Source organism: Neovison vison, chromosome 7 (assembly GCF_020171115.1).
Source record: "Neovison vison isolate M4711 chromosome 7, ASM_NN_V1, whole genome shotgun sequence".
NCBI classification, from domain to species: domain Eukaryota; kingdom Metazoa; phylum Chordata; class Mammalia; order Carnivora; family Mustelidae; genus Neogale; species Neogale vison.
In genome coordinates, this window is record NC_058097.1 from 125,460,925 (window position 1) to 125,485,661 (window position 24,737).

A 24,737-nucleotide genomic window follows, 5' to 3' on the forward strand; every position below is an offset into this window, starting at 1 on the left:
AATCTTTCTTACTTGTCTCGGAATGAATGACATAGTGTCTTATATTCAATAATATTTTGAAATAAATTTTGTTTACACTGAAATAAACTGAATTGAATAGAAGAGTATCTAGATGGTATGGTATTAGGGAAAAGAGAAATGAAGCTACCATTTACAATTAGAAAGAGAAACAAAACCAAATTGGTATTCTGAAACCTCCAGATCCAACTAAAAACACAGATGTCATCTTATATTTATATATCTATTTATCTATATATTTATTGATTTATCGATTCATAAATAATTCTGTTATTCAAGTAAAGCAAAGTAAGCATGCTAACAATAAAATTTATTTAGGTTATTTTTATGAAAATGATCTGCAGGTTGTTTTTCATTGTCACCAAGGTTGTCATTCTAATTCCCATTATGAATCAACCATAGTTAAATTAGATCTTGATTTATGCAAAAACTGAAAAGAAGTGACTATGTAACTCTCAGAGGAAGTTAAAAATCTCCATTATAAAATACTTTCTTCTAAACATTCTCAGAGTCTTCTTTTTCACTATTTTATATTCAATGAAGAGTCACTTTGGGAGGTAGTAGGATCAGTCAGTAGCATGTACATAGATGCTTGAATTCCCAAGTATTTTGGATGTTGTTTGTATTAAGGACAAATTAAGCTGAAAGTTGTAGTCTGGGGGGCTTTTGGAAAAGAAAAGCTTTTAAGCAATTAATGGATTGTTCAAGTTGTGCCTATGTGGAGAGCATAACCAGGCAACTTGTGTAGCAATTTATAGTAACTGGGGTAAATGAACCATAGTTAGAAGTAGAATTTATGAACTGTTTGCTAAATTGGTAATTAGCTAGCAATCTAATGCTACAAACTGGAGGTGTTCATAGCAAAACAGAGCCGGGATTATCTTGTTGGCATTTACAGTTTAAATTAACTGACTTCCTCAGAGTTACCTCAATTGGGAGTTAAGGCCTGTTTTGTTATATTTAACATTTTTTTTTAAAGTGGAAACAAGAAAAACTGGTGGTAAGATCAGGAAAAAAAAGGCTAAAGATCTTTGAAAAGGAACTTTTGAAACCTTAATTTTGAGAAATATTGGTAACATATACTTTGAGTTGTTCTTATATGCTTGTCTTCTGTGTTCAAATGAATGTCATTAATTTGAAGATTTGAGACCAAATATTATACTACCTAAACACACTGTTGAAGGTACAATCATTTGAAAAATGTGAGAATTCTTTTGTCTTTTCATTCCTATTCAACTATTTGGCATGGTGTGAGCACATTTTTTTCTCAGTAAATTTGAATTATTTGGGGTTATTTACTGTTTGAGGGAGACCAAGTTAAGAAACACGATGGAGCACCTCTCAAAACAGTGTGGATCTACAATGGGAAAAGTGTAAAGGCACAGAGCAGAAGCATTGCAATAACGCCACCTTAGAATTATTCCATCTATAACATTAGATCAATTGATCAATGTCATTTAAAAAAAGGACAATAAATATTTCTTATAATCAATAAATATCAGTGTGGTCTAGTTTATCACAAAGTAAAATGTAGAAAAAGAAATTAAAGTTAATATGAAATTTTGGCCACACCATGTGTTAGTTTTTAGTTGGGTACCCTGTCTTTTATTAGAAGTAAAATTAGATTTTAATTAGGTTCTTCATTTGGAGGATTTTCTGGACTTTTGTGAGGAGCGTGTGTGTGTGTGTGCGAAACAACTTATGAAGTTGATCATGCAAGCTTTTGAGTACAGACAGGGAAGCTGAATTCTTTTCACACTAAGAAGGAATTTTATCATCATTCTCCATGTAGACTGAAATGCAGCATCATTGCTAAACAATTTGATTGTTAGGATCATCAAAGAATTATTGACTAGCAGCAAGCTTGGTTTTAAGCTTCTTTGTGATGGATGATTTTGAACAAGTCACTTTATCCATTTGAGTTAAAACATTTAATTTATTTAAGAAATAGAGAGAGGGAGAGAGACAACAGAAGCAGGATGAGAGCCAGAGGGAGAAGCAGACTTCCCGCTGAGCAGGGAGCCAACTTGGGCCCAATCCCAGGACCCTGGGATCATGACAGGAGCCAAAGGCAGATGCCCAACAGACTGAGCCACCCAGGCACCCCATTCCTTTGAGTTTGAATTTCAAAATGTGTATGCCAGAGATGACAACATCTAAATAAGAGGACTGTGAACTGGCACATATGGAAACTAAATTAAAGATTAGAAGTTGACTTAATTCATTTATCTAACTTCCTAGTAACTACAGCTTCTTGGTAATTATATCAGCTTGAGCATTTCCAAAGCTGAGAGAGTATAAGAAGAGTCTTTTCCTTTGAGTTAGTATTTCAAATGTTGTTGAGTTTGACCAGCAAGCTACAAGGAAGGGAGAAGAGAAGGGGGGGGAAGTTTGAGTTAAGATTATCAGATAGGAAAATGAAAAACCTGTTCTAGGGAATGGTGATTATCTCTGTAGTTTGAAGCTACAATATTTAGGATTTTTTTGGGAGGGGGTCGCAGTAATGGGTAGAGAACAAACACAGAGAGAGAGAAAAAGATAGTTGAAAAGGTGGGTAAAGATGCTGAACTCCATGTTAGTAGTACCTTGTATATTTATTCATAACTCCATTGCGGGCATTGAGGATTATAGCATATAGACCCTTAAAATATTAGGTAGAATCATATGAAATTCTTGCTATTCACTCATTTTTAACAGACAAAAAATGGAACATATTTCATATAGTTCAATCTTTTATTTGTTAGATGGATTAATTAATAAATGTGGAAAAATACAGAGAACTTCAAATATACTCATGAATTATGGTTGTATTCAATACAAGATTCAGATCAATAGTTTCAGCAGGAGGATGACACAGTCAAAGGTGTGCTTTGGAAAGTTTCTTCTAGCTATATGGAGAGGCATGGTTTATATGGGGGGGTGGGGAGATATGAAAAGCACAATTTAGAATGTTTGCTAATTGAGATATTTTAAGAACCTAAAATTCAGCATTGTCAAGAAAACAAAAAAAAGAAAGAAAGAAAGAAGAGAGAAAGAGTAGAATGATTACTATATACTTATTAGTTTGAAAATGTAATTTTCTCTTGTGTGAAGGTTTGTTCAATTGGTCTGTTGATTGAAAGGATGTTAGAATAAGAGAAGGATCTATTCAAATGCAATTAAAACTGAATCTCTAGGGCAAATTACATCAATTTTCCTGTAATAAACATCTAAAAGACTAGGCCAAGCAGTTTGAATTGTTTTCAAATCCAAGTAGTTTCTCTCTTTGAAGATTGAAAAAAAATGCAGCAGAATGACTTAGTACTTTTATCTTCATATGTTCAGATAAAATTAAACTTTTTGAATTATATGATTAGAAATATATGTGGTTTTATCTTATTTTTTTTTAAGATTTTATTTATTTATTTGACAGAGAGAGAGAGATCGCAAGTAGGCAGAGAGGCAGGACAAGAGAGAGGAGGAAGCAGGGTCCTGGCCGAGCTGAGAGCCCGATGCAGGCCTCCATCCCAGGACCCTGAGATCATGACCTACTGATCAGCAGAGGCCCAACCCACTGAGCCACCCAGACGCCCCTATGTGCTTCTATCTTAAGAAAGTTTCTTCTATAAATTTTTAATGTTACCATAACTTTCCTTACTGATTAGCTCAGTATAAAAATAATTATATACAATTTGTATCATACAATTATATATAATAATTACATAAAAGTTGTAAAATATAGAAAAGCACAAAAGTAAAATTATACATAATCCATCTTTTAGAGAAAACCTATGAACAATTTATATTTATAGTCTCTATGCTTTATACTCTTTTGTGTTTCCATGTTTACAGGCCTGCTTTTATCTGTTGGAAATGTTCTTGGTTTTCTATATCTCTCTTTGTTATTTCTCTCAATGCCCCAGAGTCTCTTCCTCAAACGTTAATTTTGACACCAGTCAGTTAAACAAACCCATGTCAAATGTTCAGAGGTTACTAGGGCTCTAATGCAATTCAAGTAGACTAAGTCAATATGTTGTTTCCCATCTTTTTACATCTTATGTAGAGGCATTGTGACTCCTGGAAAACTGAAAAGACTGTGTATTTCTTTTTTGGCTAGAAGCAGCACATAGAACTATATGATTTCCAGAGTCCATTGATTTCAATATCCTCCAACCATATCAACATTCTTAATATATATCACTACTTATTGGCATCATTATTTATGAATCCCTTAAATCCTAAAATTTATATCTTCTCTCATCCCATTACTGGATTCATAATCTCCAAGTTTATTTTGAATTTAATGTTGATAAGGTGGAATACGGAGAGTAATATTTTGCCACCTTAAAGAATTGTTTCCATGTAAGACAGGGTTTTAAGCCAAACTTTGTAGAGAGTCTTCATTAATGAACTTAGTAGATATGAAAATAAAGTAGAGGTTAGTATAAGATTCCCTCTACTAGCTCTTATATTGATTTTGCTGAGTTTCAGCCATCTAGGCTTGAACAAGCTATTGATCATTTCTTAATTTAGCCCATTTTTATCTGAAGGGGTAATTCTTATTGGAGGCCAATAATTTGCTTATCTATATTCATAATTTGTAGTGCTGCTATGACTGAACCTTTTTCTCCCTTTGTGTTTTTACTAGTATTTTAGAGGGAAGGTGGTGAAGGTTAATGAGGCAGAACCTTCTGCCATTAGTTTTCATTGAAACCAGGAAGTCAGTATCTTAACTTCAGCATAATGAATGTGAGGTCATTTTCTTCTTTCCTGTCATCTCCTTAGACTTGGTGAAGCTATGCAGCAGCAAGTCACCATCCTGAGTGTTGACACATTGTATATTGTAAGCAGTTTGTAGATATTAAAACTTATGTGGTCAATTAACAACCTTCTCTTTCTTTAGATAAATAATATCATTTTGACCACTTTATTTCCTTTGAAACCATAGATTTTAATTTACAAAGGAAGTGAAGTGATATATTTTTGATATATGAATGTTCATATTCTCTCATTATACAATTTCTTAGGCACCAAAAACCCCCAAGATACCTAGGGTCTACATTGTTTTATGTTCTTAATATGTAAAAGACATTGTCACAGAGGAAACAACAAAACAGCTTGTTCATTAGCAAACACAGCATGTAGGTAGAAACAAAGGGACCCTAATTATCTCCATGAATTCCTCTTCTTCCTTAGAAAAGGAAGACCCTATTTCCCCCTCAGTAACAGTGTCCTTTAGGGCTTGTACTACAAATATATTTTTCCATATATCTGTGAGTCAGTATGTAAGCCTGATCATTTTTGCCTAATAAACGCAACATGAATTCCCACCAGAAGTCAACTAATGGGTACTTCAAGTGCAATTTTCTGTGTGTGTTAAATGGGGAAGTTAAAAACTTCACTGTTCTGAAGCTCCTTTGGTATACAGGGAAGTTTTACAAAGGACATTTTTAGACAGTCCCATAAAAGAAAAATTATACTCTAATACTTGCCCTCCAAGGATAATTTTTATTTTTTTGGATGCAGGATTTCTTTAGCACCCATTGGAACTATAGTCTTTTGGCTAGAAATGAAAACTGGTACTTAAACCAGTTTTATATTTCAATAATTGTAAATAATTTTTAAACATGTATGGCATATTCCATGACCTTCAATAATAATTTACATATATGCAGATGGAAAGGAAACAAAACAAAACAAAAAAACTGTCTTTACCAAAGAGTATGCATTCTTCATATTGGACAAGATTGTCTTTGTCCTCAAAAAGTACAGGAAATTGAACATGTAATAACGAAGGCTTAATATTTGTGCACTACTGGAGTGCTTCTGTGTGATTATATTTTAACAAAAGTTAATGGCCAAGTAATGGAAATAATGAGCTGAAGTGAAAATCCAATATGAGTTTGATAAGCAGAACATTTTGACTGAAAGTATACTAGAGGAAAAAATCTCCGTGGAACATTTCACGTCTTAGTACTCCTGGAGCTCATTAGTTTAGATTGAAAGTGGACATGATTGATAAAGAAATCTAAAGGAATGTGTGCCAGTGATCTTTAAAAGTGATGGGGCAAAACCTGGAGTTCCTTTACAAGAAAATGGAAACCAAAAAAAAAAAAAAGGGAAGAAAGAGTAAAAAAAAATTCTTTAAAAGGCTCTGTTTCCATTAACTCTCTACATATATTCACCTATTTGCACATATTTGCACATGGCCTATAATGTTGATGATGGAACAAATAAATGCTCAGTCTGCTATCAGAAACTATCTGAGAGATACTGAACTAGGAGTAGGTAAGGCTGATGAGAATGGTCATGCCAGAATGATAAGTGTAAATTTGCAGTTCTGATGAACAAAGAATGTCAGTTTAGAGAAATAGATTAATAACATATTTATCACATGAAGAACCAAAATACTTCTTTAATCCCAGATAATAACTTAAATCTTTAGAATCCATTCCTGTAACTACTGGAGAAAGAGAAACAGAAATATATGTCAGTATTCAAAGAATCAAAAGTTCAAATGATACCATCATCACCACCATCACTACAATCAGCAGCAACAGCATCAATATCATCACAAATAACATTCATGGAGCATTTATTATTCCAGTCATGGTATTTTATAAAATTTCTTTCAATTCCCACAACCCAATGTGTTACACTTTTGAATTCTAGTTTTTAAGTAAGGAGATAAATTAATTTTATAAGGAAATTTCATAGTCTTCAGGATAAGCAGGGCAACTAAGTCTTGTTTTATACATTGGGTTATACTGTTACACACAATGTTAAAGTGCTTCATAAATTAAAACTGTATGGACTTATTAGCAGTCATCCTCATTATCAATAATAATATGGTTTACTTTTTGAGCAGCAGTTCCTATTGAACATTCTGTGATTTAAATAAGAAATAACTACACAGAACTCAAATTGTAATATAACTTATTATATAATTTAGGTGCATCATTTAGGGTCAAATAAATGAGATATTTTGTAATATAAAAGTAGGTAACTTCTTTGTTAATCAGATTTCTTCTAAAAGTAATATTATGTTCTTGTTATTACTTACTGAACTTTAAATTTTTAGAAAATGATTTACATATATTTTTAGTAGAACAGATAAATTAAAAAAACAAACAAAGACCATCCCCTTCCAAAACAAACAAACAAACAAAAACCAAAATTTGAAAGATTCAATCAAAATTTGGAAGAAAAAGAGATGTCAATATGTCCTTTGGCATTCTGTTGATAAAATAAATGATTAACTATTAATCTTCAGTTGTTATAACATTGCATTTACACTTTAGAGTTAAATTGCTGTTGGCCATAGGTTTAAATTCTTTTTTTTTTATTTGAGTTTCTGACATGTTTTCAAATAATTAAGTGAAATTAAGTGCTATTTTTCTGCAATTAACATCTTGCATTGCATTTTTATTTTCGTGCTCTGGACATAATTTTATGCTTTTTAAAGTGCTGTATTTTTCACATTTGAATGTTTCTTTTATAATACATTATTATTTTTGGTACTTTCCTCCAATAGAATACTAGTTTGTATATGCCTGCATAGGAAATTGTCATTTGCTGTTTCAATCTTTAATTTGAAATCAATCCAAAATAACTGTGAATATTGTGAATGAAAGACAAGTCTAATTCATTTAACATTTTTTCCAAATATTATAGGTGGGATGAGTGGGGAACCTATTTAATGTAGATCACATGAATATTAAATATACTTGTATTCCAAGAAAATAAACCATGATTTGAACCTGTGTTCCTAATGTGCAATAATGTGACATAAACTTCAAAACCTTATCAGTTTTCTAATACCTCCCCTTCCACTTAACTTCATATTCACAACTCTTATTAGGTGGTGTGCTTTATAACTGAGAGAAGTGAACTAAAAATTTTTATAAGAAAATAAGGTGTTACATGTAATTGGTATTTTATTTTAAAGAATGTTTAATGTGTACATTTGAGATTTTTATTTTCAAGTTTCCATTCATATTTTTAGAAAAAATATGTAGGTATTTGAAAAATATCTACATATTGTAGATATGAAAACTATGTAGATATTTTTCAAATATCTATGTATGTCTTATTACACTTCTACGTATGGCTTCATGTAAAGTCTTTCTATTGTTATTTAAATATTAGCCTTTTATTTTAATACTTGAATGTTTAATATTGTTATACCTAAATATATTGTATTCTTCATGAACCTTGGGACTACACAATAAAGTGACAAATTGTACATTAATAAAAACAATATTTTGCAAGTGTGCCTGACAATTTTAAATATAAAAATATTTCTGGAGTTATTAAATTAAACCAATTTACAAACATAAACATATAGATCAGAGTTTACAAACATAAACATACAGATCAGAATAAGCAAAATGCTGATTAAATGTGGCCCAGTCTTGCTTTTAATTGAATAAATAAAAATACAAGTGTTTCACATTTTAGCCTCCTTCCTGAATGGTATTTTGACCAGAAGTATTTGAGACTTGTGAAACTGAGTGATCTGAGTTTGAAGCCAGTGTATTTGTTTCACTAGCTTAAGGAGATAGAAGTAAGGAGAAAAGGAATCAAGAAAACTGGAAAATTTATAAACTGTTTTTCAATTTATGGGGATAAAAACGTTTAATATATTTATATTTGTTGCAACAGAAAATTCATAATTTTGTTCCTCTCTCAATACATTTGCCTTGACAACTGTGATGCCACCTACTTTGTAAGACTCATGGGATGTCTATGAATATTTGCTGAGAAACATTCTATGGTGAACTGAAATAAATAGGACAAGACTCACATACTACCTACAAACAACACAAAGTAATGCATTTTGGATGTAGTGGCTTACACCAATATGCCAAATACATTTTGATGATATAAAAATTTTTAGTGCAATAAGATAAAATGATAAACCATTTAAATTCTTCGATCTTACTATACAAAAATATTTTATTCTGCTTTAATAAGGGTCGTGTCAGGTATTTTTTTTTAATTTCTATGAGCAACAATACCAAAAGAATTCAATTCCACTCTAAGCAATTTAACCTAATGCAATTCAACCATTGATCTCACAGTTTGTCATTTTGCCCTGCTGCCTTTCTCAAGTAACAAAGATAAATTCTCTTTCAAAACAAGATACACTGGGGCACCTGGGTGGTTCAGTGGGTTAAGCCTCTGCCTTCAGCTCTGGTCATGATCTCAGGGTCCTGGGATGGAGCCCAGCATTGGGCCCTCTGTTCAGCAGGGAGCCTGCTTCCTACAGCAAAACCCCCCGCCCCCCACCGCCTGCCTCCCTGCCTACTTGTGATCTCTCTCTCTCTCTATCAAATAAATGGGTAAAATCTTAAAAACCAAACCAAAACAAAACAAAACCAAATAAACAAAAAAACCTCAAATACCCAATATAACCCATTTCAAACCCAGATGATCACCCTTTTCAGGCAATTATACATCCTTATGACTGAACTAAACCCAATCAGTCTGTCAATTATCTCATCTGAGACAAGCAGTTTAAATCAGTGTTTTTCAGATTAGAATGGGAAAAAAAACACATTTCTAAAGAAAATTTTCAAATATTTCAAAATATTCCAAAATTACCAACAGAATTATTCAAATAAAACCCTAATCCTGACATAAATTAACTTTTACTATATTATTACTTAGATCCAGACAGACATAAAATAAGGCATAAACTCCTTATCCTTATAGATCAAATGAAGAACAAAACCTTAAATGACCTATGCAACCTTATTTAAACATAATAAAGGATATTATTTTGTCAAAGCTGAATCACCATTTGCAACACTAATATGTTAATGATTAATATAGCATGGGCTTTTGATTTTGGCATACATAGTCCTATGATGATTTGATTTCTTCATAATTTTTCCCCATTTGTATTCCTGTGATGTCCTTTGGCTTTGATTACTAAAAACAAATCTTTACACAATAAACATTCATCTGCACATTTCTCATTTGCTTATGGCAACTGAAATAATCCTATATTATTTTGCCTCAATAAGATTGAAAAAAAGAGGGCAAACCTAGACACAAATCTCACTTGAAAGCACTCCCCATAAGTAATTATCTGAAAGATCCATCCTCATATCACTTAAAAATATTAACCTTAAAATAATGACACAACCTCTAAAAATTATTATATGTGATTTGTGAGTCTCTAAATCTGCAGATGCAAAATGAGGCCCAAAATAACTAGCTTAAGGAACATGTTTGCTTTCTTTATAACCTGATGAAACTGTCTTTGGTGCTAAAACATCATGTAGGCAAAGGCATCTGACCCTATTGAAACAGAACTTTTGGTTCTTTTCAATCATTATGTAGACAAAAATCATATTTTTAATCTGTTAATGAAATATGGTTGAAATTATTGCAAAAGTCTTTCTTGTATACTCTTTATCATCTGTAACTTCAAAAAAGATTGATGTTAAAAATCTGAATTATGAAATAGACCTCTTACCTTTTATTCTCTCTCACTGCTTTGTCTCCCTTCTTCCAAGAGATGGTTGGTTTTGGAGAGCCTTGAGGTTTGCACTCTATGATGACTTCTTGGCCTTTGGTAACAATGATTGTTTTCTTCAGTTGATTCAATGCAAAAGTAGGAGCTGAAGCTATGACAAAAAAAAAAAAAAAAAAAAATGTTAATTCTACCAGAAGCAATGGCAATCTAATGGATGATTCATCATAATTTTGCAACTCTTCTGGGATACATTTCTAATAAAATTGTAGGATTCCTACACATATAAAGGGCATTAACTCAAAATTTAAACTTATAATTAATTAATATCTTATTGGCTGCTCTTTCTATTAGCAGATAATGGTTTCATATAATGTGGGGTCCATAGACAATGGCTGTTTCAAAAGATAACATGATTCAATTATGATTATCAGTTTTAATCATGAAAGACATTAGAATGACCACCTTGAGCAAGAGAAGAAGGGGCTGGCCAAGAAAGTCTATCGGGGACTTTCTTTGGAAAAATGGGGGTTACACGTGGAGTAATTGATCCTGTGTCATCCATTTCCTATCTATGAGTCTTAATACATATTTTACTTTAATGTTATACAAAATTAAATGTAGTTTTTACAAAAATACATTTAAAATTGAATTATTTAAATTTCAATTAAAAATTTAACTTCATTGTTTGCAGTTATATAACAAGGTCTGATCATTCATTAATATTAATATTGTTTTCACTAGATTTTCATGAAAATGCTTTTGATTAAATTTCTTCAAGTAATTCTAGTGGGCAGCTGTGGGTTGAGGATACTGGACTAAAAGAACATGTGACACAGAGACCAACACACACACATAAAGACCCTTTTTAATCTAAAAGAGAACTTGAAAGATATGTCTAAGAGTCTATCTGAGACATTTATTTAAACCAATTTGACAACTTCATGGATATTTCATAAGTATTTTATGTCCATTATACAGCAGCATAATGCATGGCACAACAGCATTAAAAGCTATGTATATAACAAGAAAGATATGTATATAATTGAGATGGGTTAAGAATTGAAAGAAAAGTGAAAGAATTTTATGTGACTGCAGGTAATGATTTTGTTTGCTTAGTAGGAACAGAACTTGTAAGAGGTAATTTTGAAAATATTTGTAGTGAATGAGAAAAAAAACATATTTGGGAGTATTTCTGGATAAAGTATTAACTAGGTGAAGGCTGAATTAGCTTTCTTTTTTTAAGATTTAGTTTATTTAATTATTTGAGAAAGAGCACAAGCTGGGGAAGAGAGGAGGCCAGACTCTGCACTGAGTTGGGGAGTCTGAAAGGGGCATGATCCCAGGACCCTGAAATAATGACCTGAGTTGAAGTCAGATGCTTAACCTACTGAGCCACCTCCTGAGTCACCCCGAATTGGCTTTTTAACTCAGAAATATTGGAGCATGAGCTGAGAAGAAAGTACATTTGCATTTGATTAGTTAGGCTGTAGGAGATGGAAATTTGGACTCCTGAGTCTATTTTAGGTGGGTTTATTATAATGTGGGAAAATTTTAAGAGCAAATATTCATAATTCAGTAAATTGACTTACAGTGTGCTACATTTAGCTGATATGTAAATGATAAGTTCCCAGATTCTTGAGATCTTAGGTATTTCTGTTAATATTTGCTTTAGGAATTTTAGTGCAGAGCAAGTAGTGGGCTCCTGCTCACTTTGGGTGACGTAAGTTATGAACACTTAAGTCTCTCTCTTGTATTACAAACTTCTCAGACCCATGTTTAGGAAACTAGAATGCTAAAAAGTAAAATCCATTCAGTGGCCCAAACATGCTCAGTTTGGGAAGCCTGTTCTATTGGATGGAATCATTGGCTTAAATAGTAAGTACTTAAAGAGTACTTAAATAGTAAGGTGCTAGTGTCCTATCAAGGGTGTAATCCCCTGAGACACCTGGATGTGGCCTCAGAAAGGCCTTCCTTTTCATGTAAGGATGATAATGGTTGGTACCCCATGATGAGAGGATGCTTTACCTTGGAGTGTTGTCTTGTCTATGATTAGCTATATGGGTAAATATTAAGCATTTCTTTTCAAGTCATAAAATAGGTTTTTACAATCAGATTGTAAAATTTCAGTATAGGAAGAATTAGAGCATGAAAAGAAGCTACATATTTTTCCCATTTATTTACTTAGAAATTGCATACCTAGAATCTTCAGCTCAGCACTTGCATAAATGGCTCCATATTTATTTTCGGCCAAACACTGATACATTCCAGCATCCGACTGATTCACATTGTGGATCACCAACAATCCATTAACCATCTCAATCCTATTCTGTAACAAAATTTAAAAAAAAAAATAGATATAGAAAGTGAATAAATCACACAGATTTTTCAGTTATTCTTTCCTAGACCAAAGGGGGAAAAAACCTCCAGTAAATACAGCTGAGCATTACTTGACAACTTAGCAATACAAATTAACTGTTCATTATTTTATGATAAAATGTCTTTTGTAAATTATAACTATTTCTTGGCCAGAAAAGATATTATAACTGTATATTCCTGTAGTTATTCTTTAAAAAAAAAAAAAAAGAGATTTTATCACAAGTAGGCAGAGAGAAAGAGAGAGAAAGAGGAGGAAGCAGGCTCCCTGTCGAGCAGAGAGCCCGATGCGGTACTCGATCCCAGGACCCTGGGATTATGACCTGAGCCGAAGGCAGAGCCTTAACCCACTGAGCCACCCAGGTGCCCCTCCTGTAGTTATTCTTATGAGTTTTAGTTTCAGTTTTGTTTTTATACTGAGTAGGTTTGTTTGGTATACTAGTACAGCTTGTGAAGTATAATCAGCAGATGAAGATTTTATTTGACTTCATTTTACAGGAGAAGGGGTTCACATGTGGCCTTTGGTGACAATTGTGACCGTAGGCAAGTAGGACAAAGTTAAAAATAGCCCAAATCAAAACAAGAATCCTTTTACAATGTTAATCTAGTCAGGGATTTGCCTTTTTCTCACTTCCCCACAAATTCAGGAAAGAAACTGCTCTGCAACTGGAGTCTGTATAAAATTATTGGTCAAAGAATATTAACTCCATCATCAGATGCAATACAATACAGAAGTCAAAAAACTGAGCATGTGCAAATTGAGGTCAAGTGAGGCCAAGAGCACATTTCAAACATGAATTTGAAATTTAAAATGTTGTTAAACAACCAGGTGTCTTGTCTACTTAATGCCAAGCAAATCACTCTTTTAATTTTAGTGAGCAGTGCTTTACCTATCAAAATAGATGCAAGGCAATTTTACACAATTTTCAAAATAAGCCTATTCACTTTGCAGAAGTATTATCTGCCAGTGGGATTTACTACTTGGATGCTGAAAGTAAAAAATATGACCAGTGTATTCTTTCTCAAGGTTTATCTGGTATCCTTAGAAAATTAGAGAGAAAGAGACAGTGAATCAATGTCTCAGGATTCTCATATCCTCTTTTCTTTAATAGCTCTATAGTTCTTTGTATTTCTGTATTTCTTTAGAGTAATTGTGTTTTCTTTGGGCCTAACTGGTTTTGGAATAATGGAATGTTGGAGCTGGATGAGACTGTGGGAAAGATCTGATACAATCTCTTCATTTTACAAAGGGGCAAAATGAACCCCAAAGAAGTAAATGACAGAAAAGAGGCCTTTTGGTAGAGGCAGGATCTGGGCAGAATATATATATATATATATATATATATATATATATATATATATTTCTATATATATATTTCTATATATATTTCTATTTCTATATATATGTATTTCTATATAAATAAAAATATATATAAAATATAAATATATATAAAATATGTATATAATATATATATAAATATATATATAAAATTTATTTTCAACTTCATATACCTCCCCTCCATTTTGGTCATACCTAATAAACTATTCTCCCTTTGCCTTCCTTTCTGCAAAGGCCACAATAAAGGAGTTAGCTAAAATTATTATTATTATTTTAAAATTAAATAGTAATTGATTTAAAAAAACTCATGCAGTAGATTTACTAAAAAGATATTTAAGTCTTTTAAATCCTGCTAAGTAGGATGTCACAGAAAAAAACTTGTCCAGGATACAGAAAGCTAGGATAATATTACGGTCTCATTTCTCACTAAATATGTGACCTTGGGCAAGTCACTTTACTTCTGGGCCTTAACTCCACCATTTGTAGGGGGACAGCAACAAGGTAGACGATATCTAAAAGTCAGTTAGAAATAGCAATGAATCTATGATAGTAATTGATATTTTTCTATGAATTTATAGGATTGAATAAACTTAAAGAAACAATGTATTACTTAAAAAAGTAATGAGATAATTTAAAAAAATTATTTTACATCTGTTATAGTTCTCACTTAAAATACATTAGAAGGCATAAATAAGAAATGACTTGCCATAAGACGAAAAGAGGTAGTTTGTCCTGTGTGAAATCCTGTTAAATTACACAAGAAAAGGCTAACATTTACCAATAGTACCTGAGGCAAGAGGGGCACTCCATTCTTCAGCCAACGGTACGTGGGTCGGGGTTTTCCAGTAGCCTTGCATTCCCATCGAAGAGGGCTCCCACTGTCCAGCTGAGTGTCATTCAGTTTTTCCACCCAGTGTGGATAAGCTATAAGAATTTAAGCATTAAAGAAAGATGATTTCATTTCTCAAATACATTACCAAATTCAAATTCACATGGAAGTATTCCTTGCATTAAAAAAAGTATTAGTTCTCATAATTGTAGGTATTTGAAAGAAGCACAATATTGCATTTTACACTGAACTCTATGTAAAAGGATATAGCAATGACAATATTGTGACAATTAAAAACACTTTCATAAGCTAGATCCACTGTATCTTACTGTTTTACAAGTTTATTGCTATGCCTCCAGTATCTCCAAGGTATCAGACCTTGTTCAGAAGGAAATCAGGTACTTAGAGACATAATTTTTTCTAGGTATTAGGGCAGCATTAGCACAAACTGAAATAATACAACATGTCTATTTGCTGAATAACTGCTTTTTTTTTTATTTTTGTTTTTCTTAAAAGAACCTGAATGGAATAGGAAAAATAATTTGTAAATTCAAATTCACTTGGAGTAAAGTTTTTCTGTATTTACTAGTATTCTTCAAAGATTTTAAAAAATATTGTCAAAGTTACAAGTGAAAAATTACTTTACCAAGAAATAATGTAATTTTTAAAAAAAATTACAAGGTACAGAATAATGTCTTTATTGACTAATTTTTTAAATAAAAATATTGAAAACCAAGTGACTATTTGTCCACAAATACTCTTTTTGAAACAGCTAAAACAATAACTATGAAAAAATATTGAACTGAACGAACTTTTTCTCTTAAGCAACCTTTTTGGCATAAACCAATAATATTTTACTTTCTGACAGTGAGGACTTTGATCATTGATTCATTCACCTCATACTATTTTGTCCTTTCTTAGTCTCAGAGGTTATTAGGGATATAGGAGCATCTATCTTACTTTTTTTTTTTAAAGGAGTATATACTGTGGTAGAAGAAATCTAACGTCAGTGTCACAGAATATAATAGCACAAGAAAGGAAAGAAGATGCACTAAAGGAAACTGCACATGATTAATAGTTGGTCTAAGGGGGCAACAGATGTCCAAAAACTAACCAGTTTCAAAGGGAGGAAAAGGAGGAAGAGAAAAAGAACTCTAATTTATTAAATTCTAGTCTTAGGAACTGAGTTACATTATTGATTAATCCCTGTAACATAGATCCTGAAAACAAACATACTTAAATTTATGAATCAGGAAACTTTGGTTCAGAGAGGTTAAAAAATGTACCCAAGGTCAAACAGTTAATAAGGGATAGTAACCACTCTCAAAATAAGATATTTCTGACTTCAGAAAGCATACAATTCTTTCAATCCATTCCAGCAGATTAAAAAATGAATCAGAAGCATTTATTGCGTTCATAATGTGTTTTGCCTTCTACTGGTCTCTAAATGGGAATTTCGTTTTTAGTAGCTCATTTGTCTTCTAGGCAATTTAGTCTGGTTTTTAAAGAGCCTTACTTTGGCATAGTCAGAATTTGTAGGCCTTTGAACAACTCTGTGATTCAACCTCAAGTCTAGGAGCTGTCATGCAAAAATCTTACCAGGGAGAGCTTCAAATACTAATAATGACTTTTGTGGCTGGTTCCTAAAATCATTTCTTTTATAATTTTCTGTCATAATATGCTAAAAATACTGATAAGAATAGTAAGATACGAAAGCAATATTAAACTCTACTTTCTCATTAGGACTTTCTGTGTACTTTCCTACTCTACTTTGCCAGTTTATTTCATACTTCTCATGACCCTTGTAATCCAAGTATACAGATGTGCTGCCTCCCAAGCACACCCTCTATCTTCGTCAAATTTTTAAATCCATGTGGAATGTTCTGCTTCTCTTGTCTCTTTTAGTTTTACTAATAATTCAAAGTTTAGTCTAAATTACATAGGGTTTATTAGCTCTAAACTCAAAAGGGAGTCATCTGTACCATCTTTGGGTATGTTTAGTTCTTAGGCACCTGGAAAATAATCACCATAGAGCTTGTTATTCCTGTTGCTGACTTAAACAGCTATTGGGTTTTTTACTTGTTTATCGTTTAGCACCCCATCTAGATAGCAAGATCATCAAGAGCAAAGTTGACATGACATATACACTTTTTTTAGACATAACTGACCTACATATAAAATTAATTATAGGATATTGGTTAGTTATACATGTATATTTTTATGTTTTTATTTTAGGTTAGTTATATTTGCCTTGTTTCTTTGTGTACTATAATGGGAGTTAAAAAGAAATTGAAAACAGAACTAAAAAAGTTACTCAAATGAAAAATTAAGAGAGAAAGAATTATTGAAATAAAAATATATTGTATTGTCTAGGAAATAAAAAAATTAGAAATTAAGTCAACATTTCTTCAAACATATTTGGATTACTCTATAATACTAGCCTAATTTAGAGTCCTGATTCCGAAATGAATTTGTCATAGGAACCAACAATTGATAAATGAAACTAAAAGGAAATAGTTCTACTTCCTTTCAGCAACTATTTATTGGACACCACTATTGGTGCAATGCTTAACACTGAGGATAACAATATGTTACAATGTGTGTTTGCTGTCAGCTCAAAGTCTAGTAGACAAGACAGACATTGAATTAAAATACTCAGATTCACTCTACCAGCAATTCTACAAATAAAAATGGTCTTTTATACTGCCCCTAGAATTAAACACACAATCAAAACACTAGTAACTTCTTGATCTATCTTTTGTTAGGCCACCTTTTTTAGGGGTAAAAGAATGGGACTTTAAACACCTAAACACCATTACACTCTCACCAGATGCATTGCATATTGGCAACAATTTATGTAATACATTTGAGCTTCAGATCAGTCTCCAGATTACATTTTTAAAAACAGTAAGCAGATGTGCATAAAGAAACTCTTGCTTATTATCTCTTGTCATTAGAAAATCTCAAAACCCCTATTGATAAAAGCTAATTGTAATTGGTCTCCTTCATTACTCCTATATTTTTAAGTGTTGAAGAGTCAACATATTTAATCACATAAATCATTTTTAATATTAGGACTCTCAGCTGTGAGGGGTAAAATGGTATATTGGAAAGATGATACAGCTGGGGGTAAATGTAGGTTCAAATCCAATGCTACCCTGCCCTTGCTCTACTATGTGATCATGAATGTATTACTTTAATGAGTATCATCTGTAAGCCATAGATGATAATTCCTATTTCAATGGGCTACTATGATGATATATTGGTTATAAATATTGGTTACTTTACTTCCTCAATCTATTGCTCATGCATTAACATGAACTTCATTTTCTATCAACTGTGAATATACACCATAACAGTGAAATTCAAGGTGACATGCATTCTCCAAAGAAATAGGACTAAAAAAAATTTTCTTCGTGTATACAAGTTTCAATCCATAATATACAATTTTGTATTATCTTCTATGGTAAATATTTAGTGTATTTTAGTGGCTAAATTTTTTTTTTAAGATTTTATTTATTTATTTGAGAGAGAGAGAGAGAGAGGGAAATAGAACAAGCACGGGGGAGAGGCAGAGGAACAAGAAGATTCCCTGCTGACTATAGCCAAAGTCAGACACTTAACCAACTGAGCCACTCAGGTGCCCCAGTAGCTAAAATACTTTTAAAATCATGCTTAATATAGAAAAACACAGCTCCAGAGAAAAGAAAAAACAGAGAATGAGAACTAATGGTGAGGATTTTTATTTTTCTCTAATATTAATAAAAGATGAGTAAATAGGAATTAACCACTCTCCATCAGTTCTTATCTCATACCTTAGCTCAGCTCCTCAATATTTTCCTGAGAGGTAGTATCTTTATTTGGATATTATGCTGATATTATTGCCAGTTCTAAGTTGGAATCTGGTTTTATAGCTTATTATTATTGGGACATGGAGTAATAAGCTCCTTAACCTTTCTAGGCCTTGATTTCCCCACCTGTCAAGCAGGAATGCTAATTTCTAAGAGTTATTGTAAGTTAGTGCATGAAAAGTACCTAGTAGCTGCAAGGTGTCCAAAACAAGTTCCTGGCAACTGTTTGTTCCTTTCATTAGTCCCTTAATCTCCCCTCACTTTCATTTCTTTATTTATTTTTCATGGTACAAAAGTATTTCATATGCACATCAGTACAGAAACACACAGATCCTATAGCTCATCCTTTAGAATTATAAGAGCCAAGTGAAAAGTCAATACAGAGACTTATTTTTACATATATATGTGTGTAATGCATAATATATTATATATATGCAATATATATTGCATATATGCAATATATATTGTATTATATGTATTATGATATATATTGTAATTTTATTACAAATATGTGTGTATATATACACACACACACACACATATATATATATATATATATATATATATAACACATTAAGAATTGAACTATTACATTTTTTCTTCTTTCTAGATTTGTGACATCCATGTTTCCTGGTTGGTAATGCTCTATCAAACATGGTACTAAATCAAAGCAGACAGATGAATAGTAAAACTTTGTTCTCTCCTACTAGTGCTGAGCTAGACCAGTGGAACACCATCTGACAGGATGAGGAACTGTAGAGCCTCTATCCCCCCAAAAAACCTAATGAACTGATTTATACAGAAAGGGTTTTAACAAACCTTTGGAAACACAACATACTATGAGAAAGGAATGGCTTTTATCCTGGACTACACTTTTAGTACAGCATATGCATAAATTCATATGTCCCAGTAAAAGAAAAACAGCAACATAGAAAGCATTTTTGTTTTCATAGTACTAACAGCTAAAAAGCACAGAGAACATAATACTCTGATCTTTGGTGAGTAATCCTAGAATTCTGAGAGTATATCTGCTAGGTTTGCCTGATTATTCATCTATAAAAATACTTTCTCCAAAAATTCCTTTTTTTTTTTTTTAAATTATTGAGAGAGCATGAGTGAGGAGGGGCTGAGGGAGAAGAAGAGAGAGAATCTTAAGCAGGCTCCACATTCAGCATGGAGCCCAAAACGGGGGTTGATCTCACTCCTGAGACAATAACCTAAACCAAAACCAAGAATTGGCTGCTTAATGAACTAGGCCATGCAGGTGCCCTCCAAAAATTCTTAAAAGAGAATTATAGAAATAGTGGGACTACCTCAAGACCAGCAGAATACAGTAATTCAAGAACTACAAATGTAAGACTAGGAATTGACTTTCATGTGTAGCTTTAAGTAAAGGACAGCTCTCTCAGTTGATTGCTAAAGCCAAGACTAGCTGTGATAGAAGATGCTTCAGAAGTCTCAAGAGGGGCAGCTGGCTTGAGTAACACCCTTGACAAATCTCCCAAATAGTCAAAAACACGTTTGAGGCTGCAAGACTGAAACTGAAAGCTGTGAGAGCACAAAAAACCAGGTGGGACATGCGGAGCCTGCTGGGCCAAAGACCATTGAAGATGGTGGGTTCTTTCAAATGCTGAATACCAACATTGTACACTGGGATAGGGGCCCTGGTAGAATGCTGGACCTGGGGTTGTTCCAGAGGATCTTGACTCAAAGAGGCTTCTGAGAAAGGCATCTACTCAAGGAGGAGGACTAGGATTACTGAACACAAGAAAGTGCTTCAGGAGAAACAGGTCTCAGGGAGAGTCAGGTGATTGTCTTTTGACCCATCAGTACTTAACAGTAATAAAGAGTTGCAGAATAAGACAGTCTTTCCAGTATGTAATTCTTTCACATTAGCCAAAACCTCTCCCAGTCTATTGGGCAAGACTGAGAAAGATATCATTGTCTGCAGGCGGGACCTAGGGTTGTGAATCTTTCTGGGAAACTCTTATAGAAGATGATTTACACAACAAAGCCACCATCAAACAGTTGCTTAAATCCAATCCCCTTCCTTCTTTTAAAGCCCTGTAGTCCTCACCTTGATCCCAAAACCAGGACAAGGATCCCATCAAAAAAGAGAATTACAGACCAATATCCTTGATGAACATAGATCAAAAATTCTCAACAAAATACTAGCCAATAGGATCCAACAGTACATTAAAATGATTATTCACCACGACCAAGTGGGATTTATTCCAGGCCTGCAAGGTTGGTTCAACATCTGCAAATCAATCAATGTGATACAATACATTAATAAAAGAAAGAACAAGAACCATATGATACTCTCCATAGATGCTGAAAAAGCATTTGACAAAGTACAGCATCGCTTCTTGATCAAAACTCTTCAAAGTGTAGGGATAGAGGGCACATACCTCAATATTATCAAAGCCATCTATGAAAAACCCACCGTAAATACCATTCTCAATGGAGAAGAACTGAGCTTTTCTGCTAAGGTCAGGAAGACAGCAATGATGTCCATTATAACACGCTGCTATTCAACATAGTACTAGAAGTCCTAGCCTCAGCAATCAGACAACAAAAAGATATTAAAGGCATCCAAATCAACAAAGAAGAAGTCAAACTATCACTCTTCATAGATGATATGATACTATATGTGGAAAACCCAAAAGACTCCACTCCAAAACTGCTAGAACTTGTACAGGAATTCAGTAAAGTGTCAGGATACAAAATCAATGCACGGAAATCAGTTGCATTTCTTTACACCAACCATAAGACAGAAGAAAGAGAAATTAAGGAGTCCATACAATTTACAATTGCACCCCAAACCATAAGATACCTAGGAATAGACCTTACCAAAGAGTCAAAGAATCTATACTGAGAAAACTATAAAGTACTCATAAATGAAATTGAGGAAGACACAAAGAAATGGAAAAATGTTCCATGCTCCTGGATTGGAAAAACAAATATTGTGAAAATGTCTATGATACCTAAAGCAATCTACATATTTAATGCAATCCCTATCAAAATCCCACCCATTTTTTTTCAAAGAAATGGAACAAATAATCCTAAAATTTATATGGAACCAGAAAAGACCTCGAATAGCCAAAGGAATATTGAAAAAGAAAGCCAAAGTTGGTGGCATCACAATTCCGGACTTCAAGCTCTATTCCAAAGCTGTCATCATCAAGACAGTATGGTACTGGCATAAAAACAAACACATAGATCAATGGAACAGAATAGAGAGCCCAGAAATAGACCCTCAACTCTATGGTCAACTAATCTTCGACAAAGCAGGAAAGAATGTTCAATGGAAAAAAGACAGCCTCTTCAACAAATGGTGTTGGGAAAATTGGACAGCCACGTGCAGAAAAATGAAACTGGACCTTTTCCTTACACCACACATGAAAATAGACACAAAAATGGATGAAGGACCTCAACGTGAGAAAGGAATCCATCAAAATCCTTGAGGAGAACACAGGCAGCAACCTCTTCGACCTCAGCCACAGCAACATCTTCCTAGGAACATTGCCAAAGGCAAGGGAACCAAGGGCAAAAATGAACTATTGGGACTTCATCAAGATCAAAAGCTTTTGCACAGCAAAGGAAACAGCAAAACCAAAAGACAACTGACAGAATGGGAGAAGATATTTGCAAACAACATATCAGATAAAGGGCTAGTATCCAAAATCTATGAAAAGCTTAGCAAACTCAACACTCAAAGAACAAATAATCCAATCAAGAAATGGGCAGAGGACATGAACAGACATTTCTGCAAAGAAGACATCATGATGGCCCACAGACACATGAAAAAGTCCTCCACATCACTCAGTATCAGGGAAATACAAATCAGAACCACAATGAGATACCACTTCACATCAGTCAGAATGGCTAAAAATATCAAGTCAGGAAATGACAGATGCTGGCAAGGATGCAGAGAAAGGGGAACCCTCCTACACTCTTGGTGGGAATGCAAGCTGGTGCAACCACTCTGGAAAACAGCTTGGAGGTTCCTCAAAAAGTTGAAAATAGAGCTACCCTGCAACCCAGCAATTGCAATACTGGGTATTGCAGATACAAACGTAGTGATCCGACGGGGCACATGCACCTGAATGTTTATAGCAGCAATGTTCACAATAGCCAAACTATGGAAAGAACCTAGATGTCCATCAACAGATGAATGGATAAAGAAGATGTGGTATATACACAATGGAATACTATGCAGCCATCAAAAGAAATGAAATTTTGCCATTTGCGACTATGTGGATGGAACTAGAGGATATTATGCTTAGTGAAATAAGTCAATCAGAGAGAGACAACTATCATATTATCTCCCTGATATGAGGAAGTGGAGATGCAACATGGGGGGGGGGTTGGAGGGTAGGGAGAGAATAAATGAAACAAGATGGGATCGGGAGGGAGACAAACCATAAGAGACTCTTAATGTCACAAAACAAACTGAGGGTGACGGGGGGGGAGGGAGAGAGGGGTGGAGATATGGACATTGGGGAGGGTATGTGATATGGTGAGTGCTGTGAAGTGTGTAAACCTGGTGATTCACAGACCTGTGCCCCTGGGGCTAATAATACATTATATGTTTATTTAAAAAAAAATGCCCTGTAGTCCTGAAACTTTGTTTAAAAGATAGAAAATCTGTAAGTGTGAGCAGCATGCAATGTACATCAGCCACTTCATCTTTATGGTGCTGTAAACTTCTGAAAGCTGCCACGTTAAATCCAAGAATCTGCTCCGATAGCTGTTCTTCAAAATACTTTCCTACCAAAGAGATAGAGTCATTAAAAATAGGCATACAGGTGATTTTATTCTTTCCTGTCTTCAAACTCCTGGTAGTATGAGACTATGAAATCTGAAACAATTGGAACTCGTCTCTCATCCATGATAATGTCCTCTAAATATCCAACCACAGCATCACATGCTGGGTCAGAGGCAGAAGATGACAGTGTGAGGCTCTCATCCTCTAAGGGGTCCCTCACTGCCATGGTCTCAGCATTTGCATTCATGCACAGGGCAAGCAGGTCTGTCTGCCTCCTATTGCACCCATGGCCCAACCTCCTCAGTGCTCCATAAACACCAGATGGCCCAGCAGGGTAGCACCTGCCCAGGCTGGAGGCTTAGGCTCCCTGCAGGGGGCCACAGGTTCGCTGGGCCCCACATCTGTGCATGTGTTGCTGGTTACCTGACTGGCATCTGGTCTTCACAGTTTACCTTGAAGAATGGTGTGTATAACTAAGCACTAATCATTATAATAGCACAGTGTTATAAAAATTATCCACTGTGTGCTGGGCATAATGCTTAATGATGGGAAAAATAGGAAAAATAACAAACCAAACAAAAATAGTCTTTGTCTTGGAAAAACTTATAATCAAATTGCAGACATTGGCAGGCATTAAAATTTGTGAGGGCACTGTCCAGAGATTTTACAAAAATAAGGAAATCTATAACACTACACTGCCATGAAAATAAAGCTGTGTTCCTTATTGGATATTTAGTACAATACAATGTAATTTTCTCTTAAAAGCCTTGGTTACAGGTATATATTAATACTGATATATTTCTAGTCTAAATTATCAATACGATCATTTCAGTGATCTTAGCGACAGTGTCCCTACCTACAGGGTGACAAATTACTAGTTGATGGAGCACATGATATATATTTATACTCATTGATCATGCATCTTTATATAACATTTTTCTGTATACAAAGTACCTCCTGTTGAGAGCTCTTTGTATATAAAATTGTTTAAAATTGTTTAAGCTTCCATCCTTTCTTTCTTCTTTCCTTTTTCCCTCCTTACTTCTTTTTTCCTTTGTTTTCTCATTCTTTTCATTTTAATTGAGAACTTT

At 33.7% G+C, this 24,737-nt stretch overlaps 1 protein-coding gene and 1 pseudogene across 2 annotated transcripts in view; both read right to left on the reverse strand.

The window, feature by feature from the left end:
* The window catches only part of CNTN5 (contactin 5), a 1,378,465-nt gene that overhangs the window by 271,439 nt on the left and 1,082,289 nt on the right, over positions 1–24,737 (reverse strand). For both annotated transcript variants that reach the window (XM_044258257.1, XM_044258256.1), the window contains 3 exons: positions 14,983–15,119; positions 12,680–12,809; positions 10,484–10,634 (listed from right to left, as the gene is read on the reverse strand). In XM_044258257.1, coding sequence (XP_044114192.1) covers positions 10,484–10,634; positions 12,680–12,809; positions 14,983–15,119 — 418 coding nt within the window. The remainder of the gene's footprint in view (positions 1–10,483; positions 10,635–12,679; positions 12,810–14,982; positions 15,120–24,737) is intronic.
* Positions 20,834–23,872, reverse strand: LOC122914628 (annotated as a pseudogene).